The 23185-nt window shown below is 46.3% G+C and overlaps 2 protein-coding genes and 1 long non-coding RNA gene across 3 annotated transcripts; 2 read left to right on the plus strand and 1 right to left on the minus strand.

Moving 5' to 3' along the window:
* Positions 1-1491: 1491 nt before the first annotated feature.
* On the minus strand, positions 1492-6760 carry ALG2 (ALG2 alpha-1,3/1,6-mannosyltransferase). The gene is made up of 2 exons (XM_032860700.1): positions 6228-6760; positions 1492-3876 (listed from the first exon to the last, which is right to left on the minus strand). Exons 1-2 carry the CDS (start codon positions 6573-6575, stop codon positions 2974-2976), a joined length of 1251 nt encoding a protein of 416 aa, XP_032716591.1. The 5' UTR covers positions 6576-6760; the 3' UTR covers positions 1492-2973.
* A 151-nt stretch (positions 6761-6911) lies between these two features.
* Positions 6912-12543, plus strand: SEC61B (SEC61 translocon subunit beta). Its single transcript, XM_032860701.1, has 4 exons — positions 6912-7046; positions 7278-7375; positions 9997-10098; positions 12258-12543. The coding sequence occupies exons 1-4, from the start codon at positions 7044-7046 to the stop codon at positions 12343-12345; spliced, it is 291 nt and encodes a 96-aa protein (XP_032716592.1). The 5' UTR covers positions 6912-7043; the 3' UTR covers positions 12346-12543.
* Positions 12544-18481: 5938 nt separating this feature from the next.
* On the plus strand, positions 18482-20793 carry LOC116869530. Its single transcript, XR_004383055.1, has 2 exons — positions 18482-18598; positions 20464-20793. It is a non-coding gene; the product is annotated as an uncharacterized LOC116869530 (long non-coding RNA).
* The last annotated feature ends 2392 nt before the right edge of the window (positions 20794-23185 follow it).

The following is a 23185-nucleotide window of genomic DNA, read 5'->3' on the forward strand; positions in this document are numbered from 1 at the left end:
CTGGCAGTGGGGTGGTGGGCAGAGAGCAGGGAAGCGAGGTGCTCATTCAGGCGCCCCATCTTTCTGATGTTGGAAGAGGTCAGGCAAGGCAGTGCAGGTGCAGGTGGGAACCGGGCAGGTTAGAGGTTGTACAACAGCCGGCAAGTGCCAACCTGGCGTCAGTGTGCTGGGCTTGAGTCAGAGCTCCGGGTCTTCCCAGCTCTAAGCCTCAGCTTTCCCCCACAAACTCAGCTGCAAGAGCTACCTGCAACGGGCCTGTGATCCTGTGGAGAGCAATCTGGAAAGAGCTCTGTAAGCTCGGGGGCTGCCGTACTTAGAGTTGCCGAAGGGCAGCGGGCTGAAAGGTCCTGGTGGGAGCCATCCTGGATGGATCGGGTAACTGCTGTTGAATCCTGGCTGGTTCGCCTTTCAGCTGTGCGCCCTGCAGCAAGTCTTGCATCTCCCTGAGCTTCCTCGTCGGTAAGAAGGGAGATGACACCCAGTCTTACAAGATTGCTTTGAAGCCGAGGTGGGGAGATGACTAGCGACACCTTTCTCATCCTGAGGACCTCCATAGCCCACCTGCGGTGCTGTGGAGGGTTTCACGGAAGAATGCCACAGAAGTGTGGTTAGAGCGATGGCAAACTGAGTGGCTGAGTGGTTGGACTTGGACCTGGAGAGCCTCGAGACGGCCCACACCCCCAGGCTGAGGGACACAGACAAGCTGCTTACCCACACTCCTCTGTAAAGGTGATAATACATACACCTCCTAGAACTCAGGATGAGTGAGTTGTCTGCTGTGTAGTACCAGGCCCAGCACACAGTAATTGCTAGAATTACTGCTGATAGGGTCCTGGACAATTTACTTCAGCGTGCCAGACTTCTGCCCTCCCCAGCTTCAGCTTAGTTTTGGAAGTTACCAAAGTTACCTCCTGTGGACAAAGCTCCATCCTAGGTCTGGGAACCAGGAGCTAATCCATCAGAGGCTGGAAGCTCCTGGCACCCAGAGTTCTGCATCCACTCCCCACCCCACCATGCCCCCCAGATCTGTGGTCTTGTGTCACCTTCTGGGAGCTGAGACAATGAAGGGAAGTTAGACTGAAGGCCCATGAGCCCCTGGTGCCCATTTTGGAAGGATCTGCCTAAAAATGGTCAAATAGGCAAAAGTTTTAGTGCTCTGAATGGGCAGGCCCCACTTATGGATTGGAGTCTGTCCTAAACCCGGGGGTCAGAACCACCAGGCCTTTCTGCAAAGGCTACAGCTCCCTGGGGGAACACATGCACCCAAGCCACAAAATACAAAACCCTCCACATGGGGATGAGCTACTCGATTGGACTGGAAGCTTTCATGATGACAAAGAAAAGAAAACTCAAATTTTCATTCCATAAAACACTTTATTTGACTCGTTTTAGAAATCTTTTTGGTACAGTCATTTCATTTCATTAAACACTTCTATGATACAGACAAATGTGATAAATTACAACCTAAAATTTTATTCCGTGAAAAAAATAACCAAAAACAACCCAAAGAACAATATAGTAGTGCAGCATGAACCCCCGTGGAATTTCTACAGCTTTTCAATATACCCAAGTAACAAAATAGCTAACATTTATATAGCCCATACTATGTGCCAAGTACTGTTTTAAGTATTTCACATATATTATGGTAATTTGTCGTAACTGCTCTATGAAGAATGTAGAATACTACAGCAGATGAAGAAGCTGAGGCAGAGAAATGAAGTAATTCATCCAAGGTCAAACAGGCTGTTAGGTTCTCACATTTATACTCTTAGAATTGATCAATGTGAAGCCTTTGGCTAGTGATCATTGCTCTTCTAAAGATGAATTTAGCTTTTAGGGTACTTGACTGGGTCAGCTGGTAGAACATGAGACTCTTGATCTTGCGGTCATGAGTTCAAGCCCCATGTTGGGCTGGAATTAAAAAAAAAAGTAAAAAAAAAAAAAGAATTTAGCTGTGAAGATATGTTGAAAAGTGCTTTACGTTTATTTGTACTTAGGCCAACAGGTAAGTAAGAAACTGTAAGACTGGTCCAGGCCACAAAAGGGCTAGGGTCCATGGCAGAGGAAAACCACGTTTAGGCTGGCAGGAGGGAGGAGGAAGGGGGTGGGGGTCAAGGAAAGCTCCACAGCCATGACATATGGCGCAGGACTTGAAGGACACAAAGCAATTATGTCTTACGCTTAGTAGGAGCTTCCCTAACCAAACACCAACACTAACAAAGCCGATGACTCAGATGACATGAAGAAACCAAACTTACATCAGACGCACACCCATGAGTGAGGACGTCCTCTTACTTTTAACATCTTGTTTATTCTAGTTTCAGACTTCAGGCTTGGCTGTCCACACTCTTAACGATCCCAGATCACAGAGGCCAAAATCTAGTATGCTTTCTTTTCCTATGATAAACATATTTTACTGTCACATCTCAGTGTGCAAAAATATAATAAATCATCTTTATAAAAAAGTACAGAACATTCTTGCTATGGGTCCAGGAGAAGGTATGACTAGCAAAAATTTACTAACACGGGATAGTGAATGCACTGATTTTGGGGACTACAGTGATCCTGTTCTCATTATGCTATGAACCCAAATTAATCAACTTTAATGATGATACAATTAAACTATAGTGTACCAAGGCACACTATAACTCAAAATTTACAGGCAAAGCAACAATAATCTAGAGAATTATAATTGAAATTTTTTGATGAATGTGGAATTGTACCATTTTTATATCTTAACACTAGTAACACGTGGAATAACTACAGCATAAAAGATATTCCATTTTTCTTAAAAAGTAGATGAAAAGGAGTGGTGCATGGGGAAGTGGTTCAGATTCAAGATTCAAGTGCATTTTTCTTTTAATCTCTTCTGCAATAGATTTTAGGTTTCTTTTTTGGTTTCAGAAGTGAGTCTACAATCTATAAAAAATGACACTAATGAATATAGCATAAAGGCCTTTAAAAAAAGTTGGATTATACCAGCAGTTTGGTGACATACTGGTAGAGCTGTTCTGTAAAAGCTGCAGAGGAGAACTTTTCCTTCACCCTGGCTCTTCCAGCCAGCCCCATTGTGGCTTTTAAGGAAGGTTCATGGATGAACTTTTCCATCGCTTCTGAGAAGCGCACTGGGTCAGGTTCACATAGAAACCCTGTGACGCCGTGGACGACGGACTCCAGGGGCCCACCCGAATTCACAGCAATGACTGGGCACTGCATGTACATGGCCTCCAAAGGGACGATGCCAAAGTGTTCATTGCTCGGTGTGTAAAGCACACAGGTACAGCCGTGGAGAAGTGCGATTTTCTGTGTGTCTGAGAAAGACCGCAGGAAGGTCACACACTGTCCAAGGTCGGACTGTCGGACCATTTCCTTCAATTCCTGATAGTGTTCCACATTCTCCAGGACTCTTTCATCATAACCGCCAGCCATGATTAGATGAACCTTGTCCCAATCCTGGGATGTCAACCTTCCACGCAGTTCTCCTAGGGCTTCTAGTGCCAAAGTCAGATTTTTCTTCCTTTCATATCTGTTGATGGAGAGGAACAGGAATTTCTTCCCCTTGGGGACAAGGTCATCGAGCTTTTCAGGAACAGCGGAGTCAAAGCTGGTGACATTCAGAGATGGGTAGAGGACATGGGGGTCTATGTGAGACAGGGACTTGAATGTTTCCTTAAAAACGGCAGCTGTAAACCGGCTGTTGACCAAGATGCAGTCCGCCATGCCCGTGGTGTATTCCTCTACCCAGTCAATCGGCGCCCTGTACAAGCGTTTCAGAAAAGAATCTCTCCTGGTGAGAAGCAGATCTGGGAAGTGACAATAAAACAGGATTTTCTTGCGCCGTCTGGCCAGCTTGAGCACCGGGATGCAGGCGGACACCTAGCCGAAGCAAGAATCAACAGCAGATATGGACTGGTCAGCTCAGCTTCAACCAAGTCAAGAGCACGCCCACCCACCCTGCCTCTTGGCCTGTGGGCGCATCCCTGGCAATGCCTGATTCTGCTTTGTGGCCTCCTGGACTCTCACCCAATACAACGCCTGGTGTATGGAAGGCTTGGACCCATCTGCTGGCTGTATGCTAAGTATTTAAAGCTGTAAGTCCACTGGTTTCCTCTAGGACTGCATGGCCCAATGGAAATAAAAATCTAGCAACTGTATGACAACATTTTTTAAGGATGAAATTAAAAAAAAATTATCTAAAATATTATCATTTCAAAATGTATCATTATCAAAAAAGTTAACAGGACACTTTATGTTCGATTTTTCCACCTAAATCTTTAAAACCAGATGTGTAATTTACACTTATACCTCATCTCAGCTCAGACTAGCCACATTTCAAGTGCTTAATAGCCACAGGAGCCTAGAGGCTACGCTACTGGACAGGGCAGCTCTAGCATGTGTCTCCTCCTAAAAAACTGTGGAGTGCAGGCTCTGGAATGAAGACTGCTGGCTGTGTGACCATGAGCAAGTAATCTTACCTCCCTCTCTGCCTGTTTTCTCTTCTGTAACATGGTGACAACTGTAGTTCAAAAAACCCCTGGATTGTCTTGTGATTGCTAAATGTACCGGCATGTGTAAAATGCTTCAGAATTTAGCATACAGCATGCGCTCAGTAAATGTTAACCATAACTGTTACTAACCATGAACGATATGCTGGCATAATTAGAGACGTTCTTGTTGGGTAATCTTTACAGGTTACTTAATCTCTAGGTTACCTCCCTGACCGCTTGAAGAATCCTGCCAGATTTATCTGAAGCTTCTTAGAAGGTAGCAGATCTGGTACAAAACCCAGGTCTGCCACTTCCAAGTTCAGGTTTTTTTTTTTTTCTATTCACTAGTCTCAGCTGCCTCATGCTTAATGACTGGCTACAAATGCAGGATGTCTAGAAATGTCCACATTTCTTAAAAAAAAACAACAAACAGCTTCTGGACAAGCAAGGAGGATCAAACTAACTCAAGAATGTTAAACACACAAATACAAATGTGAAACCATTTCCACCTATCAGTTTGGCAAAGATTAAAACAGTTTATACATCCACTGTGCACAAGAGCAAAATGACACAACTTCTTTGAAAGGCAAATTTGGCAAGAGCTATTGACATTTAAACTCTCGGACACTATTTCTAGGAATTTATTCCAAGGACATGCTGACAGAAGTGGAAAAAAAGGTACAAGGATGTCCATTTCAATACTGATCTATTTGCACAAAACTGGCCACAGTGATGTCCTTTAACAGGAGAATGTATAAATTATGATACTTTTAAACAAAAGCAGATTTTCCAGCAGCCATTGAGAACCATGAAGTGAAGCTCTAATATTGATATATAAGGATGTCCCAAACAGGAATTCTGGTGAAAAAAAGGGCAAGTCATCAAACACATGTGTGTCATAGTCCTCATTATTACAAATAAGATCCAAGTGAGAACAGATATATCTGCTAGTGCAGCTACAGGCAATTTCTGGAAGGATGCAGGAGAAACTGCTAACAGTGGCTATCTTTAGGGAGTGGAACTGGGATGGGACTTTTATATCACACCCTTTTATACTATTGGAATTTTTGTTCCGAGTAAATGTTACTTTTCAAAATAAAGTACTTTTGGGGAAGAAAAAGCGGAGTCCGAAATGGCTAGAGCCCAGAGGCAGGTGGACATTATTTATGGAGGTAAAAAACTGACTTCTCCCAAGACTAAGAGGGAGCCATGTTAAAACTTTAACGGGGGATGACATGTTTCACTTGGCGTTTTTAACACAACATTGCGGACGAGGTGGGTTGTCTGCAAAAGCTACACACAGTGGGATGGATGCATGTGGCCTGGAAGTAGAGTCAACATAATTAATGCAAAGAGGGGAAGACCTACGAGTTACTCATTAGTAAAAGGTGACTTAGGGTTGACTGCTAATGCTTGCGTTTCTTAGAGCAGCCCCAAGACCCATCTACTTCAGAATCGCCCGAAGATCCCCGGCGAAATTGCAGATTTCTGGGCCCCAACCTCAGGACTCCAGGATGAAAGCTTCTGAGGGTGGAGTCCTGTACCAACGTGCAACTTTAATGTGTCCACACTACAGTCCGAGAACCAGTGTCACGCCCAGTTCTCTCCTCTCCAGATCAGTTCCGAGCTCTCTGAGCCGCAGGCCGGGAAAGCTCACGAGAGGCCATGCAGTGCGCCCTCCCTAGCGGGAAAAGGAGGCGAGGCGAGGGTCGGGCGTAGCCGCACTCGTGGCCGCCTCACCTGGTCGCACACGACCACGTCGAACTCTTCATCGCCGAGGAACAGCACGTAGAGCGCCAGGAAGATCATGCGCACGTAAGCACAGACCGCGGCCCCGCGGCCTCCCCAGCCCAGGCTGCGCGGGAGCCAGTCCCCGGCGCAGTGCACCTGCAGCTCGCGACTGTCCGCGAAGCTGTGGCTGGGATCGTAGTGCGCCGTCCAGACCTTGACGTTACATCCGCACGCCTGCAGGGCCAGCGCCGCGTCTAGCACCAGCCGCTCGGCGCCGCCCACGCCCAGGTCCGGGTGCAGGAACAGCACCGACGGGTTGGGACCAAGATCCTCGTCTTCGCCCAGCCTCTCCGCCATGGTCGAGAAGCCCCGCCACCGCCCCGCGCCCTACCGAGCTTCCGCGCATGCTCCTTCCCGGCTCCCAGCGGGCTTCTGCCGGGCCGACCACGCCTCGCGGCGCTTGCGTCAGTTGGGCCACATCAGCGCAAAGCTGCGGGCGCCCTGTGTCTGCCAGAAGAAATTTCACGTCTGACCGTGGGTATATCCGCCCTTTGGTAGGGATAAGACTCTATGAAGGACGCTGCGGTTCAACGGAAGGAGGCGGAAAGTCTGTGCTTCCCACACAGCGGTTGACCAAGTCGCCTGTAACAACATTTTTACAGGCATATGGTGGGACAACTCAGGCGTCCCTGGAGCCGGCGAGGACCCTGCGAGGGGCCTGGGGGCGGGGCCTGAGCCAGCCCCTCCAGCCGCCGGTCCTTTGAGGAGTCCGCCGACCGCTTCTTGGACGTCAGTTTCAGCGTCCAGCGCCTTTCAGTCTCCAGCATGGTACGGCGGCTTTCCTACTTACTTCCCTACAGCCTTCCCTCCTTGATCCCTCTTCTCCTCTTCGCCCTGACACTGGCCTTCCGCCTTGCCCTCCTCTTGTAGCACTCTTGCTTTCCCCAGCCTCCCCTGCAGGTGCTGGTCTTGGTCGTCAGGACCGGGCGCGGGGCGGGGGGAGAGTCGGGGGCGCGTGGCGGGGCGCTCACCAGCTTGTCCACTTGTCTCTCTCTGTAGCCTGGTCCGACCCCCAGTGGCACTAATGTGGGCTCGTCGGGGCGCTCTCCCAGCAAAGCAGTGGCCGCCCGGGCGGCCGGATCCACGGTCCGGCAAAGGTAAGGACCCCCGCGACCCTCTGGCTGTGGGCTCGGAGAGATGGGACCCAAGAACTCGCTGGTCCGGGGGAGGAGACCCCGGGATGAAAAGAGTCACAAGTGCACACCGAACCTCAGGCGACGTGGCCAAAGGTGTTGTGTGTCTTGAGAAGGCGTCAATGTTTTCTTGTAATTACTCAGTTTGGGGCACCTTGGGGCATCCTTGTAAGAGGAAAGCCAACAAACTGGAGTTTGTTGTCTCAGAGACAACTTTGAGAAAACTGATGTCATTAAACTCGTGTGTCTAGATCTAAGCTTTGCAGTCACGTTTTGATGTGCAGGTCCCATCACACTCTGTCACTTGTCCCATGCAAAACTCAGTCTCTTTTCATCCTAGCTTCTGCCCCAGTTTTATCTCTTTTACTTCCATCTGGCACTACTACTATACATTCATTTCCCCAAGGCCAAAACTTCAGGGTCCTTGTGCGCTTCTCCTATGCCCTGTTTAGTCATTTGCAGGACCCAATGGCACAGGAACAGCTTCTCATCAATTGTTTTCTGTTTTCATGTCCACTCTTCCAGTTTAGCCCAACTTCTCTCATCTGGATGTTTGCATTTCCTACCTAAGTCTTTTCTCCAGGTCATTTCTACTCCAGTCTGCCCTCCCCTCTGACTCTGTCACACATCTTTTTAGTTCCTATCTCAGTTTCTTGTTGCTGAACTTGAACAAAGGGTGGGTACCAATGGTCTTGGTGTTACTTGAGCCCACCTGCCTCTCCTCCTCTCTGCTGATCCAGCAACAGTGAGCTTATTACTGCTGAACTCACTAGATGACCCCTCCCCCCACTTCTGTTTATTCTGCTAGACTAAGCTCAGGGGTTCTTGAGGCCTTCCCTGACTTGGAAAGCAGCAGCAGCTGTGAGTTTTCTCTTTTGCTGCCAAAGCATTTTGTTCATGGGGTTATAAAAGCATTCATGTTTCCATATTTATCTCCATTAGATTTTGACAGAAGTGGCCCATCATCCGTATCCAGCTGTAAGACTTGACAGAAATGAATAAATGAAGGAATCAAGCCACCCTGTAATCTTGGGATATTTGAAAGAACCATAGGGTATAGGAAGAGGGAGGCAGTTACACTGTGGCCAAAAAGAAAGGGTAAAATAGACCCCTAACAGAAACGTAAACGATTAAATGGGCTCTGTTAACTTCTCCCTGGCTTTCCAGTGGAGGAATGGGAGATATTTTGAGTACATTTGGTATTTCCAGTTACCCTCGTTATCAAATCCTCTGCATGTCCCACGTGCCAGTAGGTGTAAGAGATCTTAAAGAGCCTAGACTGATTTCTTTGGGGCTCGTGTAATTCCAGAGACTTTGAGAACAGGCACTGCAGTTGGAAGGCTATGGGAATAGGGGAAAGTGCATGAGTCCTTGTCCTGGCTCAGCTGATGACTTCTCATGTCCACATTGGGTTAACCTTCTAGCTCAAGTTCCTTTTAACGACCAAGGAGAAAAATTTCAGGTGCCTACCTCACAGCTTAAATGATGTATAGCCTTGTGTGTGAAGGCTCTTCTAAGTGTATGAATTGCTGTGTAAGTCCTTGTACAATTATGTTTACTGTTTTCCATCAGTTATCTCATAGAACCAGTGATACACATGGACTAAGGAGTTCCTGGTCCACTATGTAGCTGGTAATCAATATGTCTGCACTAGCTTTTGGGGTAAAGGCCATGGCAGGGGGAGGTGGGGATTATGACCAGAGTTGGAAAGGTAGTGAGAAGAGATGGTGTAATAGGGTTTTCACTTCTAGTTTCTCCCTGTGTTCTCTGGTGGACGGCACGAGTGCTGTTGGGCTATTCCTGTGAGCCTGGGCTGCCTATGTCACGCAGCTCATCTCACAGACCTGGATCTCCTGTGAGGAGGACACGTTCTGGCTGGGGTGTTTTCTGCACTTTTTTATACCCTACTTCTACCCAAGATCTATGGCATATCAAAATAGTGAATATATTCAAAATAGTGAAATATATTAAAAATACCAAGTATATAAAAATAGAACAGGTATAAAATAATTTTTTATAAAATGTACACTCCATTTTAGGACCTGGATGACAACGAAAGCTTAATTGTTTTTTTCTCTTTGGTAGTATATACAGTAACTTAAAAACATTTTATTGTAGTCATTTTAAAATCAGATTATATGGATTCAGGGCTTTTTAAGCAGGGGTTTATTACTTGACTTCACAAAAATACTTGAGAAGAGAAACTGAAATTCATTGTTCAAATGAGGTGCCCATGTGTGTGGGCAAGTGGGTGGGCTCTGGGGTCAGAACTGGGTTCACTGCTGAGGTTGGCTGCCTGCTGGTTGTGTGGTCCCAGGCACTTTACCTAACCTTTTATGAGCCTGTTTCCTTCATTTATACATGGAAATGGTGACTACTTTCTGGGGTGCTTGCCTTCATTAACATATGGCAGGTCCTTGGTGGTTATCACGATCAATGAAGTAAAAGCAAGAATTGGGGGGGGGTCTAGCAAAGAAAGTGTTTTTTTGTTTTTTTTTCTTTAACAACGTAGTGGGATTGTATGTTTCAATACTATGGTAAGGGCTTCTGAGAAAAACCTTTTTGTAATATTTCTTTTCTTCCAGAAAAAATGCTAGCTGTGGAACAAGGAGCGCAGGGCGCACGACCTCAGCAGGCACTGGGGGCATGTGGCGATTCTACACAGAAGACTCACCTGGCCTCAAGGTGTAAGTGTTGGGGAACAGACCTTGTGTTTCTGAGTGTCACACATGTGTGGGGGAGTGCAGTGTCTTCCACAGGTGGCGTTTGCTCTGGTGAGATGTACTGTACCCAACAGCTTCATTCGTGCCAGGTGGGCTCGGTTTGGTTTGTCTGTGTATCAGTCATTTAGTTCAGAGCCTGGAACAACATCTCCATGGATTGGATGAAAGCGAGGGAAAAACCTGCATGCAGCTGTGTCAGAATTAATGACGAGGACAGAGAGAACTGGAGGGGAAACTGCTTAATTAGATGAAATTGCTCCTCATTTGCTGTTTTTGTCCCACACTGAGAAATAGGAGTAACCACTTGAATTGGAGCTGGCTGATTTTTCAGAGCTCTCCTGGAGGCACAAGCTGATGTTATTACAGCCTAATGGGAGTGTCTGTATTAGGCTGTGTTACCAAAAGTTCTTCAGCCCCCCTTTGCCTTGGGTGGGTGGTGGGTGACCCTAGAGGGTGAACATAACCACTGGCTTAAGTTCTTTGGTCCGGGAGTGCTCATGAGGTGATGGGAAATGGGCATCCAGAGTCTCCAGGCCTCGTTCGCCTCACTTTCCGTCCGTGGTTTCTGGTACCACGTGGCCGAGCTGGTCCCACAGGTCTGTTTGCGCGAGGCTCCTGAACACCCCTGCTTACAGCTGTTTCCTGCTTGAACCCGGTGCCTGAGGCATTGGCATAATGACGCACTCCTGTTCGCAGAGCCGCTTGGATCACAGAGGCAGTTGCCTGTACGTGGAAGACAGCCTGCAGGGGCCGGAGCTGCGTCTTTGGCCTGTTCAGTCCCATGCTCTTTCCGTACTGCTGCTGCTGTCTGGCAGAAGGAGACAAAATCAGATTTATTGGATTAGTTTCATTAACTCATAAGGTGGCTCGAATCGCCAGGGTAGTTGACGAAGGCTTCCCTGAGATTTGGTTTTATTGAGTGATTTTTTACTATTCTGTTGTGGTAAGATGGGAATGAGTTTCGGAAAGCATTCCTGGGGTTGGGGTTTGTGAGTTGGTGGCATGAAAAACCTTTTAATCTTTGTTTTGAGGTAATCTTTGTGAGTATTTTAGAGAGAAATCGTGAAGCCCCTTGACCCTCAGGGTCTCCAGGGGACTCGCTGTATACTCTTCTCAGTCAGGCGGTCAGACCTGTTCTGGGGCGTCTGGCCTGCGCTAGCTCTCGGCTCTGTGCTCTCCAAGAGCCGGGCTGGCCTGTGTGAGTCCCCCCAGGATAGAAGCTGTTCCTTGAAGTGTCATCAGCCACAGTTGATCATCAGTAAGAGACAGATGTTTTCAGTGAAAAGACACAGTTGGGAATTTGTATCCACAGATCCACATCTTGGAGCTTGTTGCTGGTTCTTCCCAGGAGTTGAGAAAAAATTTTTTTCAGGCCAATAATAGCACCTCCTGGGACCTTACTATAACCCTGCATTGTGTTCATAGGAACTTATTTAGTACCTCAGAACCCTATAGGAGAAGCACTGGGATTATTCCCATTTTACGGATGAGGAAAATGAGGCCAGAGAAGGTAAGTAACAGGGCCACAGTCACCACTCATGGTTGACAGAGCTGGTTCCCGAATTCCAGCTCTCTGGGAGCTGCGCTCTCGGCTTCATGCTCTGTGTCTCCTGTTGCTCTAACGTTGCACCAAAGGAAGGGAGTGATTAGGCTAACTCCATGAAGATTACTTCCCATGTACTTTTAAATTTGTTTATTCCCAGAATTGTACAGATTTTGGAAGAACAGAATAGTGTAGCAAGGACTTTGATCTCTGTGCATTGTCTTTTGGCCACTAGTGGACTCTGTTACTCCACTGCCTTCGCTGTAAAGATTTTTGGGGTCTTTTCTGTTGTCCACTCCCCAATTGTATCTGGGAGGGGAAATGACGTCTTGAATTCTCCAAAACCAGAATTGGCAGGAAGAGTCACAAAGGAGGGCCCCATAACGTTTCATCAGAGTCAGCATTCACAGGTTGTGTGAGTTCAAGGGGTTCTCCCTTTAAGAAACCCATGTACTAATTCTCAATTTGAGAAGCATTTGATTTAGTGAAGGGCTGCTTTATTCCCTCGGCAGTCTTTAGTGTTACAGCTATAATATGTGTTATTACTCAGAGTAAGCATGTCTTCTCTTCTTCCTTCCAGTGGCCCTGTCCCAGTATTGGTTATGAGTCTTCTGTTCATCGCTTCTGTATTTATGTTGCACATTTGGGGCAAGTACACTCGTTCATAGATTCGGCTGCATCCATCTGTCTGTCATCTGAAGAAGAAGGAAAAAACCCCAACGTATCTTGGACCAAAAGCATAGTGATTTTCTGTTTGTGAGAGAGAAATATTCTGTAAGCTTATTGTTTTACAGGGAACTTAACAAGAATTGACTTTAAGGAATCAATTTTTTTCTATGACTAATAAACTTTTTAATTGATTTATACCAAATCTCATGGCTGATATCTGATTGCTGGAGCCGGTAGTCTCTCTGCCTTTAGATTTGTGAGTAAGTATGGAGAAAACACTAGGGGGAGATTGTTTTCTTTGTTGGATTAACAATTCCTTATATGACCATGTAGTCACTCAAATCCAAGATACTGTAATTGGCCATGGTTTGCTTTCTTCCAGGTATGTCCTGGTGATTGTAATTTTGTGTGTTTGTGATTATTAAAGCATGTGCCTGTGACTCCGTCAGGAAGATCTGTGTTCAGAGGCAGCTGGTACCCAGGGAAGAAGACATAGGGATCATAAACCAGATATCTTGGATAAAATGTTTGTTCATTCTGTTCTTTGTCTCTGAAACTGTAGATAATATTTTTGCCTCTTGTCTCTTAGTTCTTAATTCTGTGAGCATAGACTAGAGATTTCCATTGATTCCTCACTAGTCGCTAAAACTGTTCTGAAAGAATTTATTTGGTAAATTGGATTTATCAAATAAAATTTTGTTTTCATTTGGAAAATTTTCATTTGTAATAATCAGGGACAATAATTAAGGGACCTTCATAATCAGAGTGAGATACCAGCACTTCTGAACCGAGTTGATATAATTCTAACTCAAAATAAAATTTTAAGGTTTCGCTTAGCTTATGTAGCCTTTCTGGGTATAAGCATTCATTTTCTCATCGACCCTAGGAAACACCCAGTGTAGCTCAGTGCGCATGCTCCGGGAGCCCAGGACTCTGAGCCAGGATTTCTAAAGAGAGATCCATATGAAATGCCCTGATTGTTGTGCAGATCACAAAATGAAGAGGTGTATTAGTTGAAAAATAGAGAATTTAAAAAATCTCTTTCTCAGGTCCATTTAAGGAAAACTTCATAGAACAGTTAAGCAGCTTCGTTAGTGTATTTCTTGAGTCCTGGCTGTGGAGTAATTTTAGGTGTGCGGCCAGGTTTAAATGATAAGTATGTGTCTTTTAAACAGATTTCCTAAGGCAGTATATGGGCGAGCATGCACTTGTAAATCCAAATAAATGGGAGATTATTGGGGGAAAATGAAAAACTGGCTCCCTTGGATCCTGGGCACTGCTCATCGCACGAAAAGGCAGCAGCTGTCTTCGTTTTGAAATTCAGGGGAAAGAGTCAGTTTCCCTTGGAAGAAATTAAAGATTTAATGGGATTTTTTTTTTTTTTTTCCTGATACTCAGGTTGATGGTTCCAGTAACAGCTAAAAGTTAGGTATTTAATTTGCAAACGAAATCTCTTCCTCTGTCTAGAGGGGTGTCTTTTTCTCTGGGGGAGATGCCGAAGCCCCTTGGAGGAGCTGTTTGCTCTTGGGGGTATGTTCTCTTCCCTGCAAGATGCTGCCTGTTAGCCCCGTGTGCCTCATAGTGGTCTCCAGTGGACTGACAAGCAAAAGTCATGGGGCTTTGGGAGCTGGCAATTTATAGGGAAATGCTAGTTTTCAGTGGTGAGCAGGGAGATGCTTCATTCAGCAGAAAGAAAATTGGTGGTTGGATATAAAATTGTACAACATCTATTATGTTACGTAGCTGCTTTTGGCTCTGATGGTACAATGCTAATCCCGTAGCTGAGAATCTCAGTGTTCAAGCTGTTCCTTTCTCTTTTCTTTCTCAGTTTGAAAAACTGGGCTAAAATACACATAGCACAAAATGCGCCATATTCGCCATCCTTAAGCGCGCAGGTCAAGGGTACTGAGCACGTGGCGTGTTGTGAAGCCGTCACCACTCGCCATCTCCAGAACTCTCTCATCTTGCAAAACCTAAACTTGAAATCCGCCAAATAACAACTCCCCTCTCCCGCACCTCTCCCCTTAGCCTCTGGCAAACAAACCACCCTTCGAATTTCCGTCTCTGACTTTGACTCTCAGTGCCTCGTATGAGTAGAATGATTTTGCCCTTTCGTCACTGGCTTATCCCATTTAGCATCATGTCCTCAGGATTCATCCAAGTTGTAGTGTGTGTCGGAGTCCCTTCCTCAGCCCGTGAGGTCAGTCTTTTGAAGGCTCAATGATGTTCCATTATATGTACATACCACCTTTTGTCTTCCTTCCTTTTTTTTTTTTTTAAAGATTTTTATTTGTTTATTTCACAGGTCACAAGTAGGCAGAGAGGCAGGCAGAGAGAGAGAGGAGGAGGCAGGCTCCCTGCTGAGCAGAGAGCCCGATGCGGGACTCGATCCCAGGACGCTGGGATCATGACCTGATCCAAAGGCAGAGGCTTTAACCACTGAGCCACCCAGGCGCCCTGTCTTCCTTTCTTTTAGAGATTTCTAGAGGGTTACTTCTTGAGTCCTAGGCGACCATAAGCCACTCATAACAATTCTGAAAGCCTAACAAATCAAATCTTTTTTTTTAAAAAAGATTTTGTTTATTTATTCATTTGACAGACAGAGATCACAAGTAGGCAGAGAGGCAGGCAGACAGAGAGGAGGAAGCAGGCTCCCTGCTGAGCAGAGAGCCCAATGCAGGGCTCGATCCCAGGACCCTGGGATCATGACCTGAGCCAAAGGCAGAGGCTTTAACCCACTGAGCCACCCAGGCGCCCCCTAACAAATTAAATCTTTACTTGCATTGTCTACCTTGGCCCAGAGAATTCTCAAACCCCTTTCACCGTGGGCTCTCATTCTAGCCCCTTCCGAGTAGCTACGAGCCAGCACCTGCTAAGCAGAAGTGCTGAGAGATTAGAACTGCGAAGATGAATTATAACTGCAGTGTGGGTGGAGCCTTTTAAATCATTGGGGAAAGGGCCCAAGAGTCCCTGAGGCTAGTGAGGGATGGAAAGACGAGGGCCCCTGAGTCCACTAGTAGCCTGAACACATTCCAGTAAAACTGGGTGTGAGCTCTGTTCCTGGGAGAGGGGGATCCTGCCAGAGCTTTTGTTTCCACACCTGGCTTGGTCTAGACTCCAGTATTTTTTCCAGGGGCTGATGTCATAGAAAGAATTGAAAAAGACATTCTGAAATGTTACAAGTGTTGGCATCAAGTTAAAATGGAGGAAAATGTCTACAAAGCTGGCTTTATTCAACAGAAAATTGCGTACGCTATATGGAGTTTTTCTGTGCAGTGTCCTGCTCTTGAGTCCTGCAAAGCGCTATGTCACCCCTCACTTCAAATGCTGCAGGAGGAGGGCTCAGGCCAGGACCAAGTCTGTTGGACTCTGGGGCCGCTACTTGGACATCCAAAGTTAGTGTGCTTACTGCCCCATCTTCCAGACGTGGAGCTGTACTGACCTGGGTTCACGCGCCGGGCCTGCAGTTTACTAGTTGGGAGATCGTGGTTGATCCCCTTTCTTCCTCTGTTCTCCTCTCGTTTGTCTTTTGTGTCACTGCCCGTGGTATGAGGATTCCCACCAAAAAGGATAAGTGAGAGAAAAGATGCACGAGTGCCTTGTTAATTAGCTAATGGTTAACAAGTGCTTCTTTTCTTCTTTTCTTTTCTTTTTTTTTTTTAAGATTTTATTTATTTGAGAGAGAGAGCACGTGAGAGAGAGAGAGATCAGGGCAGAGGAAGACAGAGAAGCAGACTCCCCGCAGACCAGGGAGCCCAGTGTTCAATCCCAGGACCCTGGGATCATGACCCAAGCTGAAGGCAGATGCTTAACTGACTGAGCCACCTAGGTACCCAACAAGTACTTGTTTTCAATAATTTCGGAGATGGAGGTTTCTTATTGAATCAACAAGTGAATGAATTGACTATTTGCCCTATTTTACACAATAGGAAACAGAAGGTCCAACTGCCCAGCTTGTAACTCTAGGTCTGGGACCTACTGCAACAGGCTCCTTGAGCTGGAACCTGCCGTCGGCTCCAGGAGGCAGGACAGAATGAAAGGGGCACTCGTGTGATGATCCTGGCTGGGTGGGCCATCAGATACTGGTGTGGCAACCCCCTGGTCCATCCCTGAGGTGTCACTGGCAGGGAGCCTCCCTGAGGGAGAGCTGTGGGATCTGGTGTGGGGGGGTTACACCTCTGTGACACACACCAGGGAGCTGGGAAACATTGGCGTTAATGCCCCGGGCATCCTTTGCTCTGCCTGTTGGTGACCTTTGTCATCAATCAAATTAAATTTAGGTGAGCGGTGAGGTATTCTCACCAAGCTCTGACCCTGCTACAGGCTTGAGAGCCCGACCCATTTCACTGCTCCTTCTCTTTTCCTCCTTCCTTCCCTTTCTCCCCCTTCTCCTTTACTTCTTTCTCTTCTTCCTCTCCACCCTTCTTCCCTTCTGTCCTCCCCTTGCTCTCTTCTGGTCCACACAGCTCAGACTCCTGGGCTCTCGTGTGCAAAGAAACAATAATCCCAGGAAAGTTATTAAAAAATAATTCTGGGTCTGGGGCAAACCTGGACTGTAGGTCACCTTACTTCAAATCTACCGCTATTTTCTACTCTATCTGACTGGAGACTTCTATTGTCCTACAGGAGATCTTGTCCCTTTTAGGAGGTGGGCATAGTTAGCCCCGAATTGGAAGAGTCACATACCTGGCCTCTCAAGGAGAACAGGTTCCAAATTCCTTTTCCTGGTGCCAGGCACTAGCCCTCCCAACCCGCTGGGCTATGTCTGCTCCTTCCTCTTCTCCACCAAGCTCCCCGCCCCCCTGCTCTGCCCACCACATTTTTCAGCATTACTGGTTTTAATTTCCTTTACCATCCCCTTTGCAAAAACTTCTTTCCTGATTTAATTACTACTTCTCTTAATTCAATTTCACTCTCTTGATTGTCATTAAACTCCCAGAATTGTTTCTCCAAAGAATTTAACGGTGAGGCCCTCTGCTTAGAGATTAATTGTCATCATTTCGCCTTCAAACACAGGTACTTTCCTACTTCTCTTCAATTATCTCCCAGAGAAAGGGAAGTGACCGTCCTTCTTCTAGGGGCCTCTCTGAGAACAAACACTGCTGGGGGCTGCCTTTTGAGAGAGAGAGAGACAGAGAAGGCGAAGTCTCATAGATTTTTCTTCCACTTTCTACTGACTCTAATCTCAGGATCTCAGAGGAGCCAGAGAGCCCCAGGCTCCTCAAAGGCTCAGGCTGTGAGCGCATGGAGCGAAGGCTCCAGAAGAGGCAGTCCAGCCTTGAGAAATGAGGGCTCTCTGTCAGGCAGGCTGTGGGGACTGTGAGGAACAGCAGCAGGGGCTAGCTCTGGCCTCGAACATCCTGCCCAGTCGGGGTCTCTCAGAGGAACTAAGGCTGTAGCTCAAGGGAACAGAAACACTGTGGGCTAGAATTTCCCTTCCCTGGAGTGTCGCTCTCAGGACACAAAGCCCCCGTGCCCCACGCTCCCACTGTTCCCTCATGGTCTCAGTACACGACCTTGACCTTGAAGAGACATACCCAGCCCTCAAACTCTGTTTTTGCCAGCCCTCAATGTCTTCTGTCTTTGTGGGGCAAACCTCGAAAAACAGTTGCTAGGGGGAGGAGGGATGATTCCAGGTGGGGCTGCCGCGAGCTTCCTGTATGATTCAGTTGCTGCCCCTTCTGCCCGGCCAGGGTCTGAGACCCGACCCAGCCTGGCCCCTAGGAGCTGTGCGATCTCTGTGCTCCGCTACCCAGAGCCTCGGTTCCCTCGTCTGCAGATATTCAGAAATCCTATCGTGTGAAAGGGATAAAGACCTGTGTTTCCATTGTGTGAGGGCAAATGAAAGAATTCAACTCAGGCATTCAGCACAGTGCCTGGCTCCTAAGAAGCCTTCAACGATAAGTAGTCACAATGAGTATTCACAATGAGTAACCTTTGGTCCTGGAGGTTGTAGAATCCCCATCTTTTAGTACTGAAAAGAAAATTCCAATTCCAATCTCCAGTTTGAATCTGAAGTCATCTGTTCGGTCTCTGCTTGGATGCCTCCTGTGATGGGGAGCTCACTGTTCTTTGGGAATCCATGCCTTCTTTGGGCCATTCTGTAGATGCCAAGTAGGAGCTCCATTTACAGGTCTGATGAGCTTAAACTTTCCAACTGCAGGAACAGGATGCCTTTCCCTATTCAACTGCTGCTGGAGGACTGAATGATTGGAGGATAATCAGGCAGATAATTCCATAATGTAGTCTTAGGTGAGGGCTCCAGACTCCTGACTCCCCCCTTCCCTGGTTCGTGGGACTCTAGGTCAGCTGAAGATGAGGCTGGGGCTGAGGAGGAGCCCAGCTAATCCAGGCACATTTTATAGACAAGGCCTTAAAGATCCCCAAAGAATCTTTGAAATCACCCTTTTACTGGGTTCACGAGCACTCATAAATGATACCATCTATTCCTGGTTATTCATGCTCATTAAATGTCAGAGTAAAGAGTGTAGAGCTCACGAGGGGCCCCGTCCCTATTACTCTGGGGCCGCTTGGCTGCATTTATGAAGAGAAGTCACTGGGGTGTTTAATATAAGCTACCCGATTTGTCTAATAAAATCCTTCCACATCCAACATTACCAGCTTCGTGTCACACGCTCTTGTGCTATTGCGACAGTACCAGAATGTATTTTAAATCCCCATTGTGTCTATTTAATTTTTATTTAAAGGAAATGATTTTCACCGTTTAAGGCAGATTTTCTAATGTAAATGTACCTATATACCTAGGAGTGAGGAATTAGAAATGTGCTGTTGCACGCACCAACACAGCAAGGGAGTGACTCAAGGATAGCACAGTATAGGAAGGAACAACTCATTCATGGCTCCATTAATCTACTCATTGTAGATCCATACTGTTCTCCCAAGACTTATGATTTGTACAGCAGCGGAGTCACATTTCTGTGTTTACATAAAGCTAAATTTATTCTCATTTCATGCTCAATTGATGTAATCATATTTTAATGACGTATTTTATATAGGCTTCTAGAAGGTTTGGATTGGCTCTTAGAACTTAATTTGGCCAATCCTTCCTGTTACAGATGAAAACATTGAGGCCCAGAGACGTTAAAGGATTTGCCCACCATCATCCTGGTAGTGAGCACAGGGCTGGGATTCTAGCCTAGATTTTACACATTCAAACGTAGTGCTCTTTCTACCATAGCAGGAATCCCTTACTACACTTGTATGTGTCTGGCTTTCATGTGCACACCCGCACCAGGGGGAGGATACACGCACATATAACTATGTTTACAATAAGGGCATCTGACTGCAATGTTTGTCAGCATTGACCACCAGGATTTTTGGGGTCCAACTGGTGCTTCCATGGCTGTTGCCTTGCCTCCCTTTCTTGAATCCCAGCTTTAGCTGTGGGGGAATAAAAAACAGACAAGTCCTGAATTAGAACAGCGGGCCTTCAAGCCATCTGTCACTCTACCTCTCTGGTCCTCAGTTCCCTCATATATAAAATGGAGTTATTTCCCCCACCTCCCCAACCCTCCTCCTAACTGCGGTATCTGTTGTATCTAAACCAAATGGTACTGGTTTAGAACTCACCCCAGGTATAGTGAGATGAGCTTCTTTAGTGATGATAAAGGTTCTTCATCCTCTAGCTGGAGATTTTCTTTATGTTGAATTAACCCAGCTGGTGGATCAACTTGCTATCACCCAGGTGTTGCCCCTGCTTTGGGCCCATTGATGAGGAACCACAACCCCCTTTTCTGGATTTCCCCTCATGGGCACAAAAAGCATCTACACATGCGTTGCAGACTTTCTAGAAGACTCAAGAAAACGAGAGTTTTGCATCATTGTGTTGCTTGTTTTCCCTTGTTAGAACACCCTTCTTTAAGGTTCACCCCAGAAGTTACCTGTCTCTCACTTCAAAACACAAAATTACTTAGCTCATCTATTCTCTATCATTGAGGAATTATGTTTTGCTTCAACAATGACCTGTAAAACAATGTCTTAAATATGATTTAAGTTTTTCTCCTTTGTGAAAGGACTTCGGAGATAGGCATCCTAGAGCTGGTGCCATAATCTCATCAATGTCCTTACCTCTTGTCTTTCTGTTTTGCTATCCTTAGCACTAGCCAACGCTCTTCAATCAAGATCACCTCAGGACTACAAAATGGCTGCTGCCACACCAGTCATTACAACCATGTTTCAGGCAGAAAAAGATGGAAGACCAACAAAGAACCTGCCCATATAACCCCATTTTTAGGAAGAATTTCCAGAAATCTTATCTAGTTTCTTCCTTTATACCATTGACCAGAAGGTAGTCATATGACCACTCTTATCTGGAAGGGAGGCTGGGAAATCTAACTTTTCAGCCTGGCACATTGCTACCTTCAACAAAATCAGGGCCCTGTGTAAGTAAGAAGAGAGGAATAAACTTTGGGTAGGCAAACCAGCAATGGCTGCCACAACCCCTGACTCTGTTCTGGGCCTCCCTTTGCATAGCCAATGACTCATTGCCTTAAAACTAAGAGGCCATCACACTGCTGAAGGGAGGGAATGGAGTACTAGCAATGGTTGGCACTTTCATCTACTGTCTCCGTTAAAGTCTCTCAAAGTGGAAGGGCCAGGGGAGAGATTTATTTATTTCTTTATCCCCAGCCTCCCAACCAGGATTTGAAACTGACCATCGTGCTTAGAACAGAAGAGGTTATGGTTGCTTTTGGTTTCCTGTTGTGCTGCCCAAGGATTGTCTGAGTGTCGATATGTCTCCTAAAGCTGCGGGCTCAGCTGAAGAAAGGGTTTTTTTGTTTTTTTTTTTAAGATTTTGTTTGTTTGTTTGTTTATTTATTTATTTATGAGAGTGAGAGGGGGAGGGGCAGAGGGAGAGGAAGAAAGAGAAAATCCCAAGCAGACTCCATGCTCAGGTCAGAGCCTGACGTGGGGCTTGATTCTAGGATCCTGAGATCAGAACCTGAGCCAAAACCAAGAGCCAGGGCTCAACCCACTGAGCCACCCAGGTGCCCCAAGAAAGGGGTTTTCTGAGATAGCAAGAGTGAGAGCCAAAGAGAAAAGGAGCCAAGGGGAAAGGAGAGAGGCAGTGGGGACAGAGAAAGAGGGGATGGAAGAGGGAAGAGGGAAGAGCAGAGAGGGCTTTTTAACGTCCAAGGCAGGACAAAAATACATTGACAGTATCCACGCCGGTGAGTGACCCAAAGGTACATACAGTGGTCTGGGAACTGGCACCCCAGTTCTTTATTCCAGTCTCCCTCATTCCAAAACAATATATGTATATTGAAGACTATGTGAAACATATGAAAAGGCACAAGAAAGAATATTTTGAAAACTGCTTTCTTGGTGTGTAATTGACGTAGACTAAACTGTCCATATTTAAAGGGTATAATTTGATACATTTTGACACAAGTATCTACCCATGAAATCATTGCCACAATCAGCATCACATATCCATCACCCCCCAAAACTTTCCTCATTTCCTCCCCTCATGCCCCCGCCCTGCCACCTCCTCCCCACCAGCAGTCCCTGGGCTGCTTTCTGTCACTAACGATGACTTTGCATTTTCTTAAACATCATGCAAATGTATATAATGTATGTGCTCTTTTTTGCCTGGCTTCTTTCACTCAGCATGATAATATGAGGGAAAAAACCCCACCCAAACCCAAATTATAGAGAAGTATAATTAATGATGTAACATAGACCTGCCAGGGCTGGATTGAGAACAATTAATGTTTAGTCCTATTTGCTTCAGCTTTCCTTCTGGTTTTTATTTTTTGTTTTTTTTGGTAATGTCATTTACATAAAAACAAAAAGTTTTAAAAATCTGTACATTTTAATGACCAGTTATAAAGCAAACCACTTTTTGAGAGCGGTTTTGAGAGTGCTGCGTGAGAGCCCCACGCAGGCCAAGAAATGGGGCCTTGCACGTGCTCTGTGTCCCCTGCCCCCTGACAACTCCACCTCCCTTCCCTAGTCCAGATCATCACTCATCTCACTTTTGTGAAAGTCATTTTCTTGCTTTTCTTTTTGGTTTTATGACCTAAGTAAGTATCTGTCCCAGGATGGCAGAGTTGAGTCACCCGTTTGTGAATTCTGTATGAATTCCACACGTCCTCTTCTGTGACTTGCGTTTTCTCTCATTCTGTTTGTGAGATCAGCCCTGTTGTGCCTGGTGGCCATGCTTGGCCCGTTTGAATAGCTGTGGAGTATTGGGTCATATGATTACAGGCTGTGGGCCTGGCCCACACCAGCCAGAAACTTCTTAAATGCCATCTGTTTGGCCCTGCACGGGCACCAAGGCCTGGTAGCCATTAGACAGTCATCACTGGATAGAAATAAGCAAAATGTCCCCCACCCCTGCTGCCAGCAACCCCCAACCCCCACCCTGTGTCCATGGGAGGTTAGTCATAGTCACATATGCAAATTGTGCCTATTTACAACAACAGCTTCTGCCTCACAGTATTCTTCTCAAGAAGCAAGGCTTTTGAGAGAAATCATGAACTTTATGTCATCGTATATGTCGGCTCAGGCTACTATAATGGAATACCCCGGACTGAGGGCTTAAATAGCAGGAGTGTCTTTCCACAGCTCTGGAGGCTGGAAGTCCAAGATCAAGGTGTTGGCAGGTTTGGTTTCTCTGGCAGCTTCTCTCATTGGCTTGCAGATTGGCTGCCTTCTGTCCTCACGAGGTCATCCCTCCAACTCCTCACTCTCCCCCTCTCTGTGCTGCTCTTCTATAAAGTCCCCAGTGACACTGGGTTAGAGCCCACACTAATGGCCTCATTTTATCTTAATCCCCTCTTTAAAGGCCCCGTTTCCAAATACAGCCCCATTCTC

The sequence above is a fragment of the Lontra canadensis genome, unplaced genomic scaffold, assembly GCF_010015895.1.
Source record: "Lontra canadensis isolate GAN:19392208 unplaced genomic scaffold, GSC_riverotter_1.0 scaffold19, whole genome shotgun sequence".
Classification (NCBI taxonomy): Eukaryota; Metazoa; Chordata; class Mammalia; order Carnivora; family Mustelidae; genus Lontra; species Lontra canadensis.

What these genes read in the sequence shown, in the direction of transcription:
- ALG2 (XM_032860700.1), bottom strand. Translation starts at nt 6,575, where the DNA reads ATGGCGGAGAGGCTGGGCGAAGACGAGGATCTTGGTCCCAACCCGTCG. An exon ending in ACGTGGTCGTGTGCGACCAG is followed by an intron (nt 3,877 to 6,227) that starts GTGAGGCGGCCA and finishes TGCTTCGGCTAG; the next exon opens with GTGTCCGCCTGCATCCCGGT.
- SEC61B (XM_032860701.1), top strand. An exon ending in GGATCCACGGTCCGGCAAAG is followed by an intron (nt 7,376 to 9,996) that starts GTAAGGACCCCC and finishes CTTTTCTTCCAG; the next exon opens with AAAAAATGCTAGCTGTGGAA. An exon ending in GACTCACCTGGCCTCAAGGT is followed by an intron (nt 10,099 to 12,257) that starts GTAAGTGTTGGG and finishes TCTTCCTTCCAG; the next exon opens with TGGCCCTGTCCCAGTATTGG.